The following is a 20,637-nucleotide window of genomic DNA, read 5'->3' on the forward strand; positions in this document are numbered from 1 at the left end:
AGTTCATCGGAGGAAGTTCATCAAGGAAATCATCAAGAAGCAGTTCAAGCAGTTCTCTCTCTCTACAGAGTTCAGCAGTCAGTTCAGAAAGGCAGCTCTCTCTCTCTACACAGTTCGCTCTCGAGTTCGACACAGGAGTTCTCTCTCTCTGGAAGCAACAGTTCACAGTCTCTCTTTCTGGAAGCACCAGTTCTCCACAGAAGTTCTCAACAGTGTCAGCGATCCAGAACATCACCAGACACGCAGTTGAAGTCCTCTCCCGCGTCCGGGGTACGGCAGGCACCAACCAACACATCCAGCGAACCCCGAAACCGCGAACCAGCTCAACTGTCAAGGATTCTTTTGGTGAGCATTATCCCTGGTCCTTTGGAGCCCAACTTAGCTAGTAAAGTGGGATTGGGAGGGGGGAAGTATTTGTCTACTGTAATTTTCCCTCGTATGTACCGAAGTGTTCCCCATTTTTAGAGTGTTAAGATTATTGTATTGTGTATTTGCTTTCTCAAATAAAGATCAAAGTTCTTTCACCAAAATTCAGTTATCTGCTGCAATTTCATCACAACCCCCGAATAAGTCCCAGGTCTAGAACCAAGGGAGTGGGAGCGATTCGAACCGCTCATAAGTCAGAGGTGAAGCTGACCCAAACACCACCCCTTACACTCAACTGTAGCTAATCCAGTAACTTTCCTTGATGTGAATGTGCATTAGTGCACTGCTACATAGGCACTTGGGAGAATACTGTAATGCTGCATATTTGTAGTGGTCGTGCTCTATAGTTAGATAAGGACTACCTCTTGATGTTGGTATCTAGTGATCTATTTGAGAGCATCTTTAGCTTCATCCCCATTTACTTTATTTTGGGATATAATAAGATCTGCACTTCACTCCAAACCTATGTTTACACAGATCCTCCAAGAGAACATTGGGTCCACAATTTACAGTAAAAGCCAGACAGCAGCCATTAGTTCCCTCTGCTGTTCTGGTAACACTTGGAAACCAGTCATTTATTTCAATACCTGCTCCAAGGTAGATTTGGGCTTACCAGGATACACACGTCTGTTTCCAGTGATTACAGTGGTGCCATTTTCCTGCACTTCACATGTATATGGATTCCAATTCTCTGCTGCAACATTTCTGACTATCAGATAGACCGTGTTATTCAGTCTGATCTGCTCAGTGTTGTTCCTCCTGTTCTGCTGAGATGAGTCTCTTGGTTTCCAGTGAAGACTGACTGTATCTGAGAGTCTGGAGACGGTACAACTGAGGGTGATGTCACTGCCCATTACAGGCCTCTGTGAATCTGTCTCAACTGTAAAAACAGATAAATGACGTTATCAATGTTCAGTACATATAGTATTTTCTGAAATATTATATTCATAGCTTCATTTTTTGGTAATTTTATTTACTGTTGATTGTGAAGAGGCTCTTGCCGGTAGGAGAGTTTGTTAGGGACACGGTTCAATAACAGTTACTAATGACACTCATTATATTGATCTGCGCTGTGAAGAGAACACCATCGCTGATTTGAATAATGGACTTGTCGCTTCTCTTTCCATCTTGCACTTGCTGCATTTAACCATCTGCAATATTTGGCGCATTAAAAATATTGACCTAGAATTTCCTCGGAATGATGTGCACTGCCGTTACCCCATTAAAACAAACACGTGCGCCCACCCACCCTGGTGGGCTGCAGAGGGAGTTACACGTGGGTTTCCTGGGCTGGCTCATTTGCATACCCATTGGTGTAAAACCCGGGTAAGTAGCTGAACTGCCTGGACACATCTGTGCAGCCTTTAAAGGAGACAGTTCAGTCTGCACTCTGCAGCAGCAGACTGAGGGAGCAACAGTTATGAGAGGAACAGTGCTCCGCTCCTTCACCTCACTCCCTAATAACTTCACCGCCTGTCTCCACAATATGTGAATTACACTTGTACAGAACCCTGAACATCTAGACCCAGAGGAGAGCAGGGTATGGCAATAACCCACAGGAGAGCAGGGTATGGCAATAACCCACAGGAGAGCAGGGTGTGGCAATAACCCATAGGAGGGCAGAGTGTGACAATAACCCACAGGAGAGCAGGGTGTGGCAATAACCCACAGGAGAGCAGGGTGTGGCAATAACCCACAGCAGAGCAGGGTGTGGCAATAACCCACAGGAGAGCAGGGTGTGGCAATAACCCACAGCAGAGCAGGGTGTGGCAATAACCCACAGGAGCGCAGGGTGTGGCAATAACCCACAGGAGAGCAGAGTGTGGCAATAACCCACAGGAGAGCAGGGTGTGGCAATAACCCACAGGAGAGCAGGGTGTGGCAATAACCCACAGGAGAGCAGGGTGTGGCAATAACCCACAGGAGCGCAGGGTGTGGCAATAACCCACAGGAGAGCAGAGTGTGGCAATATCCCACAGGAGAGCAGGGTGTGGCAATAACCCACAGGAGAGAAGGGTGTGGCAATAACCACAGGAGAGCAGAGTGTGGCAATAACCCACAGGAGAGCAGGGTGTGGCAATAACCCACAGGAGAGCAGGGTGTGGCAATAACACACAGGAGAGCAGAGTGTGGCAATAACCACAGGAGAGCAGGGTGTGGCAATAACCCACAGGAGAGCAGAGTGTGGCAATAACCCACAGGAGAGGAGGGTGTGGCAATAACCCACAGGAGAGAAGGGTGTGGCAATAACCCACAGGAGAGCAGGGTGTGGCAATAACCCACAGGAGAGCAGGGTGTGGCAATAACCCACAGGAGAGCAGAGTGTGGCAATAACCACAGGAGAGCAGAGTGTGGCAATAACCCACAGGAGAGCAGGGTGTGGCAATAACCCACAGGAGAGCAGAGTGTGGCAATAACCCACAGGAGAGCAGAGTGTGGCAATAACCCACAGGAGAGCAGGGTGTGGCAATAGCCCACAGGAGAGCAGGGTGTGGCAATAACCCACAGGAGAGCAGGGTGTGGCAATAACCCACAGGAGCGCAGGGTGTGGCAATAACCCACAGGAGAGCAGAGTGTGGCAATAACCCACAGGAGAGCAGGGTGTGGCAATAACCCACAGGAGAGAAGGGTGTGGCAATAACCCACAGGAGGGCAGGGTGTGGCAATAACCACAGGAGAGCAGAGTGTGGCAATAACCCACAGGAGAGCAGGGTGTGGCAATAACCCACAGGAGAGCAGGGTGTGGCAATAACCCACAGGAGAGCAGGGTGTGGCAATAACCCACAGGAGCGCAGGGTGTGGCAATAACCCACAGGAGAGCAGAGTGTGGCAATAACCCACAGGAGAGCAGGGTGTGGCAATAACCCACAGGAGAGAAGGGTGTGGCAATAACCCACAGGAGGGCAGGGTGTGGCAATAACCACAGGAGAGCAGAGTGTGGCAATAACCCACAGGAGAGCAGGGTGTGGCAATAACCCACAGGAGAGCAGGGTGTGGCAATAACACACAGGAGAGCAGAGTGTGGCAATAACCACAGGAGAGCAGGGTGTGGCAATAACCCACAGGAGAGCAGAGTGTGGCAATAACCCACAGGAGAGGAGGGTGTGGCAATAACCCACAGGAGAGCAGAGTGTGGCAATAACCCACAGGAGAGCAGGGTGTGGCAATAACCCACAGGAGAGCAGGGTGTGGCAATAACCCACAGGAGAGCAGGGTGTGGCAATAACCCACAGGAGAGCAGGGTGTGGCAATAACCCACAGGAGAGCAGAGTGTGGCAATAACCCACAGGAGAGCAGAGTGTGGCAATAACCCACAGGAGAGCAGGGTGTGGCAATAACCCACAGGAGAGCAGGGTGTGGCAATAACCCACAGGAGAGCAGGGTGTGGCAATAACCCACAGGTGAGCAGGGTGTGGCAATAACCCACAGGAGAGCAGGGTGTGGCAATAACCCACTGGAGAAGAACCTTGAACTCCACTGCCATCCAAGCCCACCTTGAGAAAATCAAAGGCAGGAGGCACAGACTCTTGGGTGCGGGTGCCACCAGGCACTCAGAAATGTAACTCCTGTCCCCCTGGGGGGCGGTGGTACTGGCACTGAGTGCCAACTCCCTTATCCCCAGGACAGCACAATAGTGTTGCAGACTGCATGCACAACCCTAAACTCTTAAATGTCAGCCAGTGCTCAGCTGGAAGCACTCTCGCCTCTGAGTCAGAAGCTTGTAGGTTCATAGTCCCACTTCAGAGACATGAACACAAAAATCTAGGCTGACACTCCAGTGCAGTACTGAGGGAGCACTGCACTGTCGGAGGTGTCGTCTGCCATCTCAGGTGAACGTAAAAGATCCCATGGCACTTGTTATAAATCTCATCATTCATCAAGAAACTACTCATGAAATAACGCTGGACGGCCAGCTGGTGGCGCCATCCAAGAAGTATAAATACTCGGGCGTCGGCCCCAATTTTCAGGGACATTTTGTAAGACAAGGAACTAGTGAAGTACAACTAGACCTCCATGTTCTGAAACAAGTTGATTAAAGCCTTGCTTTATACTCAAACCAAGTGTGTAGTGAGTTTTATTACGTCAGCACTATTTTGAAGAAGAGCAGGGGAGTTATCCCTGTTGCCCTAGCCAATAATTATCCCTCAATCAACATTCCAATACTGATTATATGGTTATTATCACATTGCTGTTTGTGGGAGCTTGCTATGTGTAAATTGGCGGCCATGTTTCCTACATTACAACAGTGACTACACTCCAAAAGTACTTCATTGGTTGTAAAGCACTTTGGGACATCCTGAGGTCACGAAAGGTGCTATAGAAATGCAAGTCTTTCTTTCCTCTACTTTAACAGCCTCACACCCCCATATCCTCTTACTTCACCTCTCCCATGCCACTTGGCACATACTCTACAACTGCTAGCGTTACCCTACTGAAACCTGCAGGAAGAAACAATGGTAAGTACACTTTCAAAAACACTTTGCACTTACCTCAGACACTCACCTCTACACTTTTGCACCCATCACTTACCTTCACAGCACACTTTTGCAACCACCCCCCCACCCCCCAACCCCCGCAGACCCAGTACTTGCCTCGCCTTTGCTGGCGGGTTTCAGAGCCTTCGGGAAGTCCGCACTTGAGGGCAAAAAGGGGATAATCCTATTTTTCTGCCCGTTAACTACCTGTTAATAGGCAATTAATAGGCTTTAATCCCTTCCCGCCTCCAAGGAGACGGGACCCAGCGCGGGACGGCTACCTGCCTCCTAGGAAGATGATATGGAGACGGGTTGGGGGCAGGTTGGGCACCCGCCCCCAAATTCTGCCATTTTCCCGGCAGACCCGCCTCCATACCTGTTGTGTATGTCCCTTTAAGGGAATAACTGGTCTCAGACTGCAGTACCGGCAGTGACCACCCCTGTATAAAAGGCCCTAGCACGCTTCTGTAGTTTCAGTTTCCAGATTGTCTCCATTCAGTAAAGACTTGTTAAACCAACTCCTGCATTCCGTGTCTCCATTAACACACGGATTTAATACTGGCGACGAGTAAGAAATGAACTTACCTGTAACTCGGCATCACCTCAGACGACGTTATTGAAGGCCGAAGACAGAAGAAAGAAAAAAATATATAATCCAAAGAAACTCGAGAAACGGGCGTTGACCGTGGACAACCGCCCTCCAAATCATCGGATTGAAAACTTGCAGGAGAGACTGTCAAGAGCCAGGCTTGGTTCCCCAGTCTGTGGTTTCCCAGCTAATCGGGCTGGTGGCAGGTAGTGCACTGATCCTTCCTGGGCTGCGGCGGGCTAGAGCTCGATTGGGTGGCTCTGCAACGGGGCCGGGCAGCGAGTCGGGAAGCAAAGAGAGAGAGAGAGGGTGGAGCACACAGGGCGCGGCTGGTGCTTCGCAGCCGGGCAGCGTTCGGACCTAAGAAGAGGGAGGGAAGTGTCCCAGAGGGTCCGCTCCACGACGGGAACGGTTAAAAATAAAAATACCGTGGAGAGCGGCATTGAAAGCAGCGGCAGCGGTGGGAAAGCGCGGGAGGCGCCATCTTAACTCGGCGGGGAAGAAGGAAAAGCGTGGGAGGCGCCATTTTGATCCATCGGGGACGAAGGAAAAGTGCGGGAGACGCCATCTTAGATATTCAAGAGGCCAAAGACTGGCGATATCACTGCCTTCGATAATTCAATTGAAGACTGGACCACGTATGTGGAAAGAGTGGAGGTATATTACAAGGCAAACAAAATAGCCGATGAGAAAAAGGCATCGGTATTGCTAAATTTAATGGGCGCAAGAACGTACGGCCTATTGCGGGACTTGATTACTCCAGCCAAACCGAAGGTGAAGAGTTTTAACGAAATTGTTGCTATCCTACAGGAACATCTAAATCCTACACCGCTGCTGATAGCAGAAAGATTTAAATTCCACAGGAGAAATCAGCATAAAAATGAGAGCAATGCTGATTACCTTACGGAACTACGCAAGTTATCAAAGCACTGCCAGTTCGGAGCAAGACTGGCAGATACCTTACGGGACAAATTTGTCTGTGGACTCCTGAGTGAAGGAACCCAGAAGAGGTTACTCTCAGAGAAAGAGCTGACGCTAGATAAGGCTTTCAGCGTGGCAGTATCGTACGAAGCAGCAGCAAGGGGAGCTGCGGAAATACAACAAAAGCCACAGGAATACGGTACCCACGAAATGACACGGGGATTTGCAAAATGTTATCGCTGCAGCAGAACAAACCATGACCAGAAGGACTGCTGGTCCAAGGACAAAATATGCAGGCAATGCGGAAAGATGGGACACATTGCACGAGTTTGCAGGTCTGAGAAGAAGACCAATGACAATAAAAAGGCTACTAAGGAACCGTACAGGAAAGTACAAAAGTTGACGGGCAGTAGTTCCGAAGACCAGATGAGCGATAGTGAATCCGGGAACAAGAGACTAAGCTGTCTCAAACTTCACAATGTAATCGCAAAAGAGGATCACCGAACCATTTGGGTCACCCTCACAATAGCAGGGTCCCAAGTCAAAATGGAATTGGATACAGGATCAGCTCTAACCGTCATGAATCGCCGAGTCTACGAGTGGCTATTCTCACATATACCCTTGAGAGAGACATCCATTGTCTTGAGGACGTATACAGGGCAAAAAGTATACCCCAGAGGAAAAATAAGGGTGCCTGTCGAATACAACAGCAAGAAAATACGGAAATTTTATCTCTACATTCTGCAAGATGGTGGACCACCGTTATTGGGACGTGAATGGATCAGAAAGATATGTTTAGACTGGCACTACATTCAGGCACTGACGGTAGCTGGTAAAAAGGATGACGACGTCACTCCTGGACGATTGTCAACATTCTTAGCTGACGCCAAAGAGGTATTTCAACAAGAACTGGGCACTCTTAAAGGCGTAACCGCCTCGATAAAAATAGAGGAGAATGCAATTCCCAAGTTTTTCAAAGCAAGACCGGTACCATATGCAATTCGCCCAGCCGTTGAGGCAGAGCTGGAGAAGCTGGAGAATGCAGGCGTGTTATCTAAGGTAGACTGGAGCGAGTGGGCGACACCCATCGTTCCTGTCATGAAGAAAACGTTAAACAATAAGTCTGAGGAGCCAAGGAAGGTTTGCATCCGTGGGGACTTCAACGTGACAGTGAACCCAGTCCTTCACACAGTACAATATCCTCTTCCAAGGATAGAAGATATCTTCGCCTCACTATCTGGAGGGAAGCGTTTTGCAAAAATTGACCTAGCACAAGCATATTTGCAGATGGAGGTTGAAGAATCCTCTCGGAAGTATCTCACGATAAGCACTCACAAAAGTCTTTACCAGTATAATCGACTGGTATTCGGAGTAGCATCTGCTCCGGCGATATGGCAAAGAGCGATGGAACAAGTCCTGCAAGGGATTCCGAGGACTCAGTGTCACTTGGACGACATCCTAGTGACAGGTGAAGATGAAAGTGAACACCTTGCCAACCTAGAGCAGGTGCTCACTAGAGTACGTGAACATGGGCTACGAGCCAATCGCCCCAAGTGCGAGTTATTTAAGAAACAGATATCGTATTGTGGCCAAGTGATTGATGAAGAGGGGTTGCATAAGTCCCCTGACAAAATTGAAGCGGTAGTTAAGGCTCCAGCGCCTGAAAATGTGTCGCAACTGAGGTCATTCCTCGGATTGGTGAATTACTACCTTAAGTTTTTGCCAAATTTGTCCACAATTCTTCATCCACTGAACGCATGGAAATGGAGCGATGAATGTAAGCGGGCCTTTCAGAAGAGTAAGGGCCTCATCACTTCAAGAGAAGTATTGGCTCACTACAACCCAGCACTGCCGATCAGACAGGCGTGTGATGCGTCTCCCTACGGCATTGGGGCGGTACTGTCACATAAATTCCTTGATGGTTCTGAGAGGCCGATAGCTTTTGCGTCACGCTCGTTAAGTTCAGCCGAGCGTAACTACGCCCAGATTGACAGAGAGGCCCTCAGCCTGGTGTGGGGGGTGAAGAAGTTCAATCGTTACCTGCACGGTCAGAAATTTACTCTACTAACTGATCATCAACCTCTCGTCTCCATTTTCAACCCTCAGAAGGGCGTACCGATAATGACGGCACAACGGCTACAGAGGTGGTCCCTTTTCCTAGGGGCACACCAATATGACATCGAGTACAAAGGAACTAAACAGCATGGGAATGCTGATGGATTGTCGCGCCTACCGTTGCCGACGGTGGAAGAAGAACTAGCAGTGGATCCAGTGGAGTTATTCCACTCGACTATTGTCGAATGTCTCCCTGTGACAAATGCAAACATAGAAAAGGAAACACGAAATGACCCGACACTCTCCTGGGTCTATGATTTAACGGTGAAGGGATGGCCAGCACATGGCGAACCACTGCTGCCAGCATTCTCGCCAAGAAGAGAACAGCTGTCAGTGTGCAGAGGAACCTTGATGTGTGGATCCAGAGTAGTAATTCCACCCAAATTGAAGGATAGAGTGCTCAATGAGCTTCATGAGGGTCATCTGGGAGGGGTAAAAATGAAGAGCTTAGCCAGAGCGTTTGTGTGGTGGCCGGGAATCGATAGAGAAATCGAAGAGATGACCAAGAGCTGTACAGGATGCCAGTAGGTCCAAAACGCCCCACCACAAGCCCCTCTACATCCATGGGAGTGGCCCTCATCTCCATGGCAAAGGGTGCACATTGATTTTGCTGGTCCCTTTATGGACTCGATGTTTTTAATTGCGGTGGATGCACATTCAAAGTGGCCAGAGGTAATAAAAATGTCCTCAACCACCACAGAAAAAACTATCACAGTCTTACGAACCATATTCGCCAGGAATGGGCTGCCTGAACAGATTTGCTCTGACAATGGACCACAGTTTGTGTCTGAAGAGTTCCGGAGGTTCTTAAAGAACAATGGCGTTAAGCATTACACATCCGCCCCATATCATCCAGCCACTAATGGGTTGGCCGAGAGGTTTGTTCAAACATTCAAGAAGGCTATCAAGGCAATGTGTAATGAAGATATACCCCTACAACACAAGGTGGACAACTTCTTGTTTGCCTACCGGAATGCGACACATGCGGTTACCAACCAAACGCCAGCCATGATGTTCTTCAATCGAAGACTACGATGCCGCTTGGATTTGGTTAAGCCAAACGTCAGAAGAGATGTGGAGAACAGGCAGTTTCAGAATATGAATGAAAGGCCGACCAGGAGTTTTAAGATAGGTCAACCAGTTTTGTCCCGGGACTACCGCACAGAGAAATGGCAGCCAGGAACGATCTGTACACGGCAAGGACCTCGAATGTATACCGTGGACATTGAAGAGAGCATTGTAAGACGCCATGCTGACCAGATTCTAGAGTCACTGGAAAACCTCAACTCCACACCACGATCTGATACACTTGGCGATGAAACCGAAGTACCAATTGCATCTACCGCAGAATCGGTGATATTGGAAGCAGACGAACCAGACAACGACATTGATCCCGACTCAACCTTGCCAGAAGAACCTGATATCCCAAAGAGGCGTTATCCTGACAGAATCAAGAAGCCTCCTCAAAGACTGAACTTATAATTGCTTAACTTCAACTAATGTATCTAGCATCCGTAATTGTAATTAGTTATTATTTAGTTGTTAAATGAATGTTATGTACTGTTTATCTAAAAGGGGAGGAATTGTTGTGTATGTCCCTTTCGGGACTGCAGTACCGGCAGTGACCACCCCTGTATAAAAGGCCCTAGCACGCTTCTGTAGTTTCAGTTTCCAGATTGTCTCCATTCAGTAAAGACTTGTTAATCCAACTCCTGCATTCCGTGTCTCCATTAACACACGGATTTAATAATACCTGCCTCCCCAGGGCTGGCAAAATGGCCCCCTTCAGTGCAGTACTGAGGGAGTGTTGCACTGTACAAAATGCTGTCTTTTGGATGAGACATTAAACCAACTAGTGAATGTAAAAGATACCACGGCACTATTCAAAGATGAGCAGGGGTGTTCTGCCCAATGTCCAGGCCAATATTTATCCCTCAACCAACATCACTAAAAGAGCTTATGTGGTCATTATTTCATTGCTGTTTAATAGAACCTTGCTGTGTGGAAATTGGCTTTACCTACATTACAACAGTGACAACACTTCAAAAGTACTTCAATGGCGCGTCAGGATCATTAAAGTTGCTTTACAAATGCAAATTCCTTCCTTCTTTATATGTCTACAATATGATGGTACTCTCACTACAGGTGTTGAATCTGTGATTCTTAAAGTATGATGTTTTCCAATAACTAGACGGAGGCTGTAAATTAACAATCAACAGATGTTTACTGGAGGAGGTGTAAGATTCGAAATTTTCAGCAAAAATCACGCAAGAAAACCGGATAAAATAAGACTGTTTATTGACCAAAGTAAGCTTGCACAGAAAAACCTTTGATAAAAGGGCATACAAAATGGCCACCGGGCCTCGTGATCAGTTTTCTGGACCATTTTATTTCTGTTACTGCAAGCCAGACAGGCTTGTGGATTGAAGACAGTAAGCCCGCGAAAGCCAGTATCTGGGAACCGAAACTCAGGGAAACAGCATACATATTCAATGGATTCTAAGTACAGGATGGGGCCCATCAAGATATGGGCGGACAATGCAAAAACACTTATACCCATTTATTGTACAAAGGAGAAACCGGTTAACAGCCATCAAGGAAAATCTCCGGACCGATCAATATGCGAACTGAGTCGCGATGACAATGTAAAAGACATTAAAAGACATTATCGGCCAGGAAGGCCAGTTAAGTTATCACCGGCTCCCGTTACAAGACAAAGCGCCCCTGCAGAGATTTCTGCCCACCAAAATTAATACAAAGACAGGACTATGATTTGGCGGGAGATAAGACTGTCCCAAAAGAGTATAACTATGGATTGAAAGTCCATCTAAGTTACTTCTTCTTCTTGGACGACTTCAGACTTCTACTTCTTCAAGAAACAACTTCTTCTACAAGGAACGAACGGACGAATGAAGGACGGACGGTGCCAGGATCGGCGCCTCTTCTACATCGGTAGCTTCGGAATCGATGAAGACGCTTCGTCTTTTTAAAGACGTTTCGGACGGACAATTTCGGTGAAAAGACAACGTGGTCGGTGTTCAGCCAGACAAGGCTCGGCCACGACGAGAAGACGACGAGGGTGGCCCGGGTACTGGGGTCGGGAGATCATCGACGACCCAGGCCGAAGGAGAAGAAACCCTCTGGAAAACCGACGATCCAGGCCGGAGAGATTCTCCCATGTGCAGGCAGTTCTTCAACAGCCTGTAGCTGATGGTTTGCTCCATGAACCCAAATCCACAATAGTGGATCTCAACCTTGACGAGCGCTCATCGAGGCTGTGTCTACCCCGCCGCCTCGAGAGAGAGAGAGAGAGAGAGAATATCGACTGCGCCAGAAGTTTCCAAATCCACGTGACGACGGAAAGCGGTGCCAAAAGGCTGTGAACCCCCTTTTTCGCGATTTTGAGAGTGGTGAGCATGATCCCAAGTTCCCCAGGTCAAAACTTAGTTTAGGTATAGGGGAGGGAGTTAAGGGTAATCGTAATGTGTTTTCCCTTTTACGATGTGCCGTGTGTTCCCCATTTCCATAGAGTCAAGTTCATAAATTTGTGCATGATTGTAGTTACTTTAATCTGTGCCTATGACATGTATTTTGTAATGCTTCAAACTGTTTAAAAATAAAAGCATCCATTTCGTGCTATTCAGCCTGGTCTATTGAGTCCTTTCTCTGCACTACTGTTCTCTGCATCTAAGTCCAAGGTCTAGAACCGTAGGGGGAGTGGGTCGAACCACTCAAGGGTAATTATTGCACAAAGCCTGGCAGGAGACCAGAATGAGCAAGAGAAACCCCCTACAGAGGGTAGTCTAAAGACTAACAGTACAGAGGCATGCTCAAGGCTTATATACAGGTGTGGTCACTGCCGGTACTACAGTATACAGGAGCTGTAAAAGTAGTTCTCTCTTAAAGGTACATACACTACAATTCCTCCCCTTTTAGATTAACAGTACCCATAACATTCAAATAACAGTTAACACTTTAACATGCACTTTAAACTGAAATAGTCCATTTATAGATTCAGTCTTTGGGGCGGCTTCCTGATCCTTTCTGGATAGCGCCTTTCCTGAGGTTCTTGTTCTTGGTGCGGAGGCGATTCTGGCCCCCTTTCGTCGGTTAGTTCATCAGTTTCCGCTGCTACTGTTTCTGAGGTAGATGCTACCGGTATGTCGGGTTCATCCCCAGGTACGCAAGACATGGGGTTGACTCGTTCCTGTGACGCTAGGATCTGGTCGACGTGGCATCTCACAATGTTCTCCCCGACATCCACTGTGTACATTAATGGCCCCTGCCATGTGCATATCGTTCCGGGTGGCCATTTCTCTGTTCGGTAGTCACGGGCCAAGACTGGTTGTCCTACATTGAAGCTGCTTGTCGGCTTTTCATTGATGTGCTGGAATTGCTTATCCTCAACATTTCTTCGCACATTTGGTCTGAGCAAATCCAGACGAGATCTCAACCTTCGGTTAAAGAACATCATGGCCGGGGTCTGGTTGGTAACTGCATGTGTCGCATTTCTGTAGGCTAACAGGAAATTGTCCACCTTATGCTGTAGTGGAATTTCATCATCGCACATGGCCCTTATCGCCTTTTTAAAGGTTTGTACGAACCTCTCAGCCTATCCATTTGTGGCTGGATGATACGGGGCGGATGTGTAATGCCTTACCCCATTCCTTCTCATAAATTTCCGAAACTCTTCGGACACAAACTGTGGTCAATTATCAGAGCAAATCTGCTCTGGCAAGCCGTTCCTGGCAAATATGGTCCGTAGGACTGCAATCGTTTTCTCTGTAGTGGTTGAGGACATTTTGATCACCTCAGGCCATTTCGAGTGCGCATCCACTGCTATTAAGAACAGCAAAATCAATATGCACCCGTTGCCATGGAGAGGAGGGCCACTCCCATGGGTGTAGAGGGGCATGTGGTGGTGCATTTTGGACCTTCTGGCATCCTGAGCAGCTCTTTGTTAGGTCCTCGATTTGTTGATCGATCCCCGGCTACCACACATAAGCCCTAGCAAGGCATTTCATTTTCACCCCTCCCAGATGGCCTTCGTGAAGCTGATTGAGCACTCTCTCCCTTAACTTGGGTGGAATTACCACTCGGGATCCACACATCACTGTCCCCTGGCTTACTGACAGCTGTTCTCTTCTGGATGAGAATGCTGGCAACAGTGAGTCGCCATGTGTTGGCCATCCCTTCACCGTCAAATCATATACCCGAGACAGTGTCGGATCATTGCGGGTCTCCTTCTCTATATCCGCGTTAGTTACTGGCAATCGTTCAATTATCGACGAATAAAATATTTCGATAGGGTCCACTGCTGGTGCTTCCTCCACAGTAGGCAGTGGCAGGCGTGATAGCCCATCAGCGTTTCCATGCTGTTTCGTGCCCTTATACTCTATTTCATGTTGGTTCGCCCCTAGAAAAAGGGACCATCTTTGTAGCCGTTGTGCAGTCATCACTGGAACGCCCTTCTTTGGATTAAAGATGGAGACAAGTGGTTGGTGGTCAGTCAGCAAGGTGAACTTCTGCCCATGCAGACAGTGGTTGAATTTTTTTACTCCCCATACTAGGCTGAGGGCCTCCCTGTCGATCTGGGCGTAGTTGCGCTCGGCTGAGGTTAGTGACCGAGACGCAAAGGCTACTGGCCTCTCCAACCCATCTGGGAATTTGTGCGACAGCAACGCTCCAATACCATAGGGTGATGCATCACATGCCAACCGAAATGGTAGTGCTGGGTTGAAATGGGCCAACAACACTTTTGATGTGACCAATTCTTTGCACTTCTGGAAAGCTCGTTTACATTCATCATTCCACTTCCATGGTACCCCCGTTTGCAGTAGGGTGTTCAGTGGGTGTAGTACTGTAGACAAATTTGGTAAGAACTTATGGTAGTAGTTCACCAGCCCGAGGAACGACCTCAGTTGTGACACATTTTCCGGTGCTGGAGCCTTGACTACTGCCTCAATCTTTTCAGGGGACTTATGTAACCCCTCTTCATCAATAACATGGCCACAATACGAGATCTGCTTCTGGAAAAACTCGCACTTGTGGCGATTAGCTCGTAGCCCATATTCCTTTAATCTAGTGAGCACCTTCTCCAGGTTGGCGAGGTGATCACTGTCATTTTCGCCCGTGACCAGGATGTCGTCCAAATAACACTGGGTCCCTGGAATCCCTTGCAGGATTTGATCCATTGCCCTTTGCCAAATAGCCGGAGCCGATGCTACCCCGAACACCAGCCAGTTGTATTGGTAGAGACCTTTATGAGTGTTGATCGTGAGGTATTGTTTCGAGGCTTCTTCTACCTCCATTTGCAGGTACGCCTGGGCCAGATCAATTTTGGTGAAGCGTTTACCTCCAGATAGCGAGGCGAAAATATCCTCAATCCGTGGAAGTGGATATTGTACCGTGTGAAGGACTGGGTTCACTGTCACCTTAAAATCCCCACAGATGCGGACCTTCTTTGGTTCCCCAGGCGTATTACTCAACGACCTCTTCATTACAGGAACGATGGGTGTAGCCCACTCGCTCCAGTCTACTTTGGACAGTACTCCTGAATGTTCCAACCCTTCCAGCTCTGCTTCGACGGCTGGTCGGATCGCATAAGGCACCGGTCTGGCCTTAAAAAACTTTGGGCTTGCATTTTCCTCTATTTTAATCGTCGCTGTTATGCCTTTTAGTGTTCCGAGTCCCTCCTGGAACACTTCTTGTGCGTCAGTTAGCATTTTTGACAGTCGTCCAGGTGTGACGTCGTCATCCTTTTTGGCCTCAACCTTCAGTGCCTGTATGAAATGCCAATCTAATTGTATCTTCCGGATCCATTCATGTCCTAGTAGTGGTGGTCCTCCATCTGGCAATACATATAGGTCCATTTTGGGTATTTCCTGGCCTTTGTATATCACGTTCACCCTTATTTTTCCTTTGGGGTAGACTTTTTGCCCCGTGTACATCTTCAAGACAATCTCTGTAGCTTTCAAGGGTATATGTGAAAATAGCTGCTTGTAGTTCCTTTGGTTTATGACTGTTAGGGCTGATCCTGTGTCCAATTCCATTTTCACTTGGACTCTGTCTATCTTGAGCATGACCCAGATAGTCTGGTGATCCTCCATTTTGATTACCTTATGTCGTTTCAGACAACCCAGCTCCTTGCTTCCGGAGTCTGTATCACTTTTCTGTTCGTCTGAACTACTGTCCATCACCTTATGTACCTTTTTGTACTTCTCCTGTGGAGATTTCTTGCTGCTGATTTTCTTCCCTGACCTGCAGACTCTTGCTATGTATCTTGCTTTTCCACACTGTCTGCACACTTGGTCCTTGAACCAACAATCCTTCTGGTCGTGTGTTGTTCTGCCGCAGCGATAACACTTCCCTGCTCCATATGACATTTCATTGGTGCCATATTCTTGCGGTCTCCATTGTATCTCTGCAGCGCCCCGTGCGGCTGCTTCGTGTGATACTGCCATGCTGAAAGCCTTGTCCAGCGTAAGATCCTTTTCTGATAGAAGCCGTTTCTGGGTTCCTTCACTTTGAAGCCCACACACAAACTTGTCACTTAACGTATCTGCTAGTCCCAATCCAAACTGGCAGTGTTTCGATAGCTTGTGCAGTTCCGTTAAGTACTCAGCATTACCTTCGTCTTTATGCTGGTTCCTTTTGTGGAACTTAAATCTTTCTGCTATCAGCCGCGGTGTGGGATTTCAGTGGTCCTGTAGGATTTCCACTATGCTTTCGAAATTCTTATCCACTGGCTTCTCTGGGGTTATTAGGTTTCGCAGTAAGCCATAAGTTTTTGCATCCATGGAATTCAACAAAACCAGTGCTTTCCCAGCATTTGGCACTTCATTCGCCTTGCAGTACACCTCAATGCGTTCCACATATGTCGCCCAATCTTCAACTTCATTGTCGAACGCAGTGATACTGCCACTCTTCGGCATCCCTGGGTGTGATTAAACTGTCTAAAATGGCGTCTCCCGTGCTCTCCCTTCTTCTCCGCTGGCGCAAAATGGCGTCTCCCGCGCTTTCCTTTCTTCCCGCGCTCGCCCTTCTTCTCCGCTGCGGCTTCTAAAATGGCGCCTCCCGTGCTCTCCCTTCTTCTCCACGGCTCAATGGCATCTCCCGCACTTCCTTACATTCCCCCGCGGCCGCTGTTCAGCACTTGAGCCCTGGCTGTGCTCTGCGCATTCTCCTGTGCGCCTCTCTCGTTGCCGCCGCTCAGTCCTGAACCCGGCTGCTGCTTTACTCTCTCTCTCTCTTTTTGTTTTCCGTCGACGCCGCTCGGTTTTCAACCCCCGGCTGCGCCCTGTGCGCTTCACCCTCTCTCTTACCCCGTCGACGCTGCTCGGCCTTTTCTGTGCCATCGGTCGGCTCCAGCCGCTGCTGTCCAGGAAGGGTCTGCACTGTACCTATTGCCAGTCTGTTGCTGGATCGTCGTGGCTGGAGAACCAAACCCAGCTCTCAACAGCCTCCCCTGCGATGTTCACTCTCTGCCGGATGACTGGGCGGTTGCTCGTGGTCGACGCCCGTGCTTCTGGCCTCGACTTTCTTCCACTGTCCTCCCGGAGCAAATCCTTGAAAGGAAATGCAGAGTTGCAGGTAGATTCGAATCGACCTCGTCGCCACTGTTGAATCCGTGATTCTTAAAGTATGATGTTTTCTAATAACTAGACGGAGGCTGTAAATTAACAATCAACAGGTGTTTACTGGAGGAGGGTAGTCTAAAGACTAACAGTACAGAGGCATGCTCAAGGCTTATACAGATGTGGTCACTGCCGGTACTACAGTATACAGGAGCTGTAAAAGTAGTTCTTTCTTAAAGGTACATACACTACAACAGGCACCAAATATTAATATACTAATAGGTATTGTTGAAGGAAAATATTTGAATTATTGCTGAAGTAAAAAATCGAGTTATATTTTGCAGACAATAAATTACAGCACATGCCATGCTACACTATGTTTAATGAGAGCAGTGCATTGGATGATACAACTGTTGAATAATTACATATTTGGAACAACTGTTATTATTGTACCTGTGCTAATACTTATCACTCTCACCTTTGATCCCAAACAGTTCGTACTGTTTCAGGATTGTGTTTCTGGGCTGTGTCTGCCGGCAGCTGAACAATCCTGCAAGCTCAAATCCAGGTCTTGCAATCCTCAGATTAAGGGTACCATTGACCTGATCTATCTTGTTGTGAATGTTCTGCGTATCATTGTGCTCCTTGCTCCATTGTACCCTCCACCCCGTATCTTCTCTGTGGAAAGTACCCAACTGCTTTGTGGTTTGTTGCCCAGAATGTGGTTTCCATTCCCAGATGACAGGGCCGTTTCTTGGAATGTCTGACCCATTTAATATGAAGTCGCCGGTATTATCTAAAAAATAGACAGGATTTGGGTTTTCTGCAAGAAATTTAAAAAAATTAAAATCAAACAGCAGCTCCATAATCCAATGTGTGTAATTAATAATACTGTAGGTAATTTATTTACAACTTACAGTTAAATTTTGAATTCATTCAGAAGTGATGCAACACATTCACAACCCAATAAGAAACGAAAATGGCTCCATTTTGAAGAAGAGTAGGGAGTTCTCCCCAATGTCCTGGCCAATATTTACCCCCTCAAGCAACAACACTAAAACATATTATCTGGTCATTATGTTTTTGGGACCTTGCTGTGCACAAATTGTCTGCCGCGTTTCCTACACTACGTCATTGATTACATTTCAAAAGGTACTTCATTGGCTTTAAGTGCTTTGGGACGGCCTGAATTCATGAAATGTGCTGTCGAAATGTAAGTCTTTCTTACTGTCTTTCAATTACTGGCAAAACTGTTTTCGAACAATGGGCTGCCTTTAAAGAGGAGATGGTTCGGGTACAGTCAAGGAATATTCCCATGAGGGGGAAAGGTAGGGCAACTAAAGTCAGAGCTCCGTGCATGACAAAAGAGATAGAGGGGGAGAAATTCATTATAGCCCAGGAATGGGCAGTAACTTTAGAAAAGTTTGAGATTTAGTGCCAGGCGTCACTGAATCATGCTGCACGCAAAATTAAGTCCCATTGCTCAAAGAAAGGATTGGAGTGCTAAATCAAGTGCCAATGGCCTAGTCAAGTGGTGTTAAACTCAAAGCACTAAGCAATTTCAGGTGCAGTCTAATCGCAAGTCATCATTGCCACAGTCTCTTTTCAGCTCTTAAATGGGAGGTTCATTGATGCTGCAGAACCTCATTCTCAGCATTGCTGGCTGTGAACGGGTGTCAGAAAGCAGGAGCAGGCGAAGCCCAAGGAGCTGGACAACTCAAGTAGGTGTCATGATGGCAGATCCATGTCCCACGGAGAGAGCCTGCAGATTCTCCAACCAAGCATTGGAGGAGTTGGTGTTTACTGTGGAGAGAGAGAGAGGGTGGTGCTCTACCTGGCAAGTGGCAGGAGGGTCTTGCTGCAAGTCTTCCGTGCCTTGTGGAGGGAGGTTGCCCAGCATGTCTTGGGCAACACTGTGGTCCCCAGGACATAGAAACATAGAAACATAGAAGATAGGAGCAGGAGTAGGCCATTCGGCCCTTCAAGCCTGCTCCGCCATTCAATGAGATCATGGCTGATCATCCAAATTCAGGACCCACACACAGTGCAGGAAAAAAAAATAACAAACTCACTCGAGTGGTCAGGGTGAGTCAATGCCTGAACAAATGCTACATAGCACCATCTGTACCACAGTATGCATAGGCTGGCCAAAGAACCACACCCCCAGCACTCACCCACCAACAACCTCCACCTAGCAACACTCACACCCATATCTGGGTTTTGCTGCTGCTGAGTGGAGCGGCGGCTGGAGCCGGATCAGAATCAGAGGGCAGGCAGGCGGGGTTGGTGCGGTGAGTGCGGGGAGGCGGGCACAGATGGTGCGGTGAGTGCGGGGAATAGAGAGTGGGTGGGCAGGGATGGTGCGGTGAGTGCGGGGAGGCAGGCAGGGATGGTGCAGTGAGTGCGTGGATCAGAGAGTGGGCGGGCAAGGATGGTGCGGTGAGTGCGGGGATTAGAGAGTGGGCGGGCGGGCAGGGATGGTGCGGTGAGTGTGGGGATCAGAGAGTGGGCGGGCAGGTAGGGATGGTGCGGTGAGTGCAGGGATTAGAGAGTGGGCGGGCGGGCACGGATGGTGCGGTGAGTGTGGGGAATAGAGAGTGGGCGGGCAGGGATGGTGCGGTGAGTGTGGGGATCAGAGAGTGGGCGGGCAGGTAGGGATGGTGCGGTGAGTGCAGGGATTAGAGAGTGGGCGGGCGGGCACGGATGGTGCGGTGAGTGTGGGGAATAGAGAGTGGGCGGGCAGGGATGCTGCGGTGAGTGCGGGGATTAGAGAGTGGGCGGGGGGGCACGGATGGTGCGGTGAGTGTGGGGATCAGAGAGTGGACGGGCAGGTAGGGATGGTGTGGTGAGTGCAGGGATCAGAGAGTGGGCAGGCTGGCAGGGATGGTGCAGTGAGTGTGGGGATCAGAGTGTGGGTGGGCGGGCAGGGATGTTGTGGTGAGTGTGGGGATCAGAGAGTTGGCGGGCGGGCAGGGATGGTGCAGTGGGTGCAGGGATCAGAGAGTTGGCGGGCGGGCAGGGCTGGTGCGGTGAATGTGGGGATCAGAGAGTGGGCAGGCAGGGTTGGTGCGGTGAGTGTGGGAATCAGAGAGTGGGTGGGCGGGCAGGGATGATTCGGTGAGTGCGGGGATCAGAGAGTGGGCGGGGTGGGATGGTGCAATGAGTGCGGGGATCAGAGAGTGGGCGGGCGGGCAGGGATGGTGCAGTGAGTGCAGGGATTAGAGAGTGGGCGGGCAGGGATGGTGCGGTGAGTGCAGGGATCAGAGAGTGGCAGGCAGGGATGGAGCGGTGAGTGCGGGGATCAGAGAGTGGGCTGGCAGGGTGGGATCATGCGGTGAGTAAGGGGATCAGAGAGTGGGCGAACGGGCAGGGATGGTGCGGTGAGTGTGGGGATCAGAGAGAGGGCAGGCGGGGTGGGACCGTGCGGTGAGTGTGGTGATCAGAGAGTGGGCGGGCAGGGTTGGTGCGATGTGTGTGGAGATCAGAGAGTGGGCGGGCGGGCAGGGATGGTGCAGTGAGTGCGGGGATCAGAGAG

At 49.0% G+C, this 20,637-nt stretch overlaps 1 protein-coding gene across 3 annotated transcripts in view; it reads right to left on the reverse strand.

Annotated features, from left to right (window-relative positions):
* LOC147114255 (uncharacterized) overlaps positions 1 to 20,637 on the reverse strand; it is a 158,924-nt gene that overhangs the window by 62,918 nt on the left and 75,369 nt on the right. For all 3 annotated transcript variants that reach the window (XM_085995937.1, XM_085995938.1, XM_085995936.1), the window contains exons 6-7: positions 17,581 to 17,925; positions 1,040 to 1,306 (exon numbers count right to left, since the gene is read on the reverse strand). In XM_085995937.1, coding sequence (XP_085852063.1) covers positions 1,040 to 1,306; positions 17,581 to 17,925 — 612 coding nt within the window. The remainder of the gene's footprint in view (positions 1 to 1,039; positions 1,307 to 17,580; positions 17,926 to 20,637) is intronic.

This window comes from Somniosus microcephalus, chromosome 8, assembly GCF_052327205.1.
Source record: "Somniosus microcephalus isolate GS21.2 chromosome 8, FLI_Smic_1.0, whole genome shotgun sequence".
NCBI classification, from domain to species: domain Eukaryota; kingdom Metazoa; phylum Chordata; class Chondrichthyes; order Squaliformes; family Somniosidae; genus Somniosus; species Somniosus microcephalus.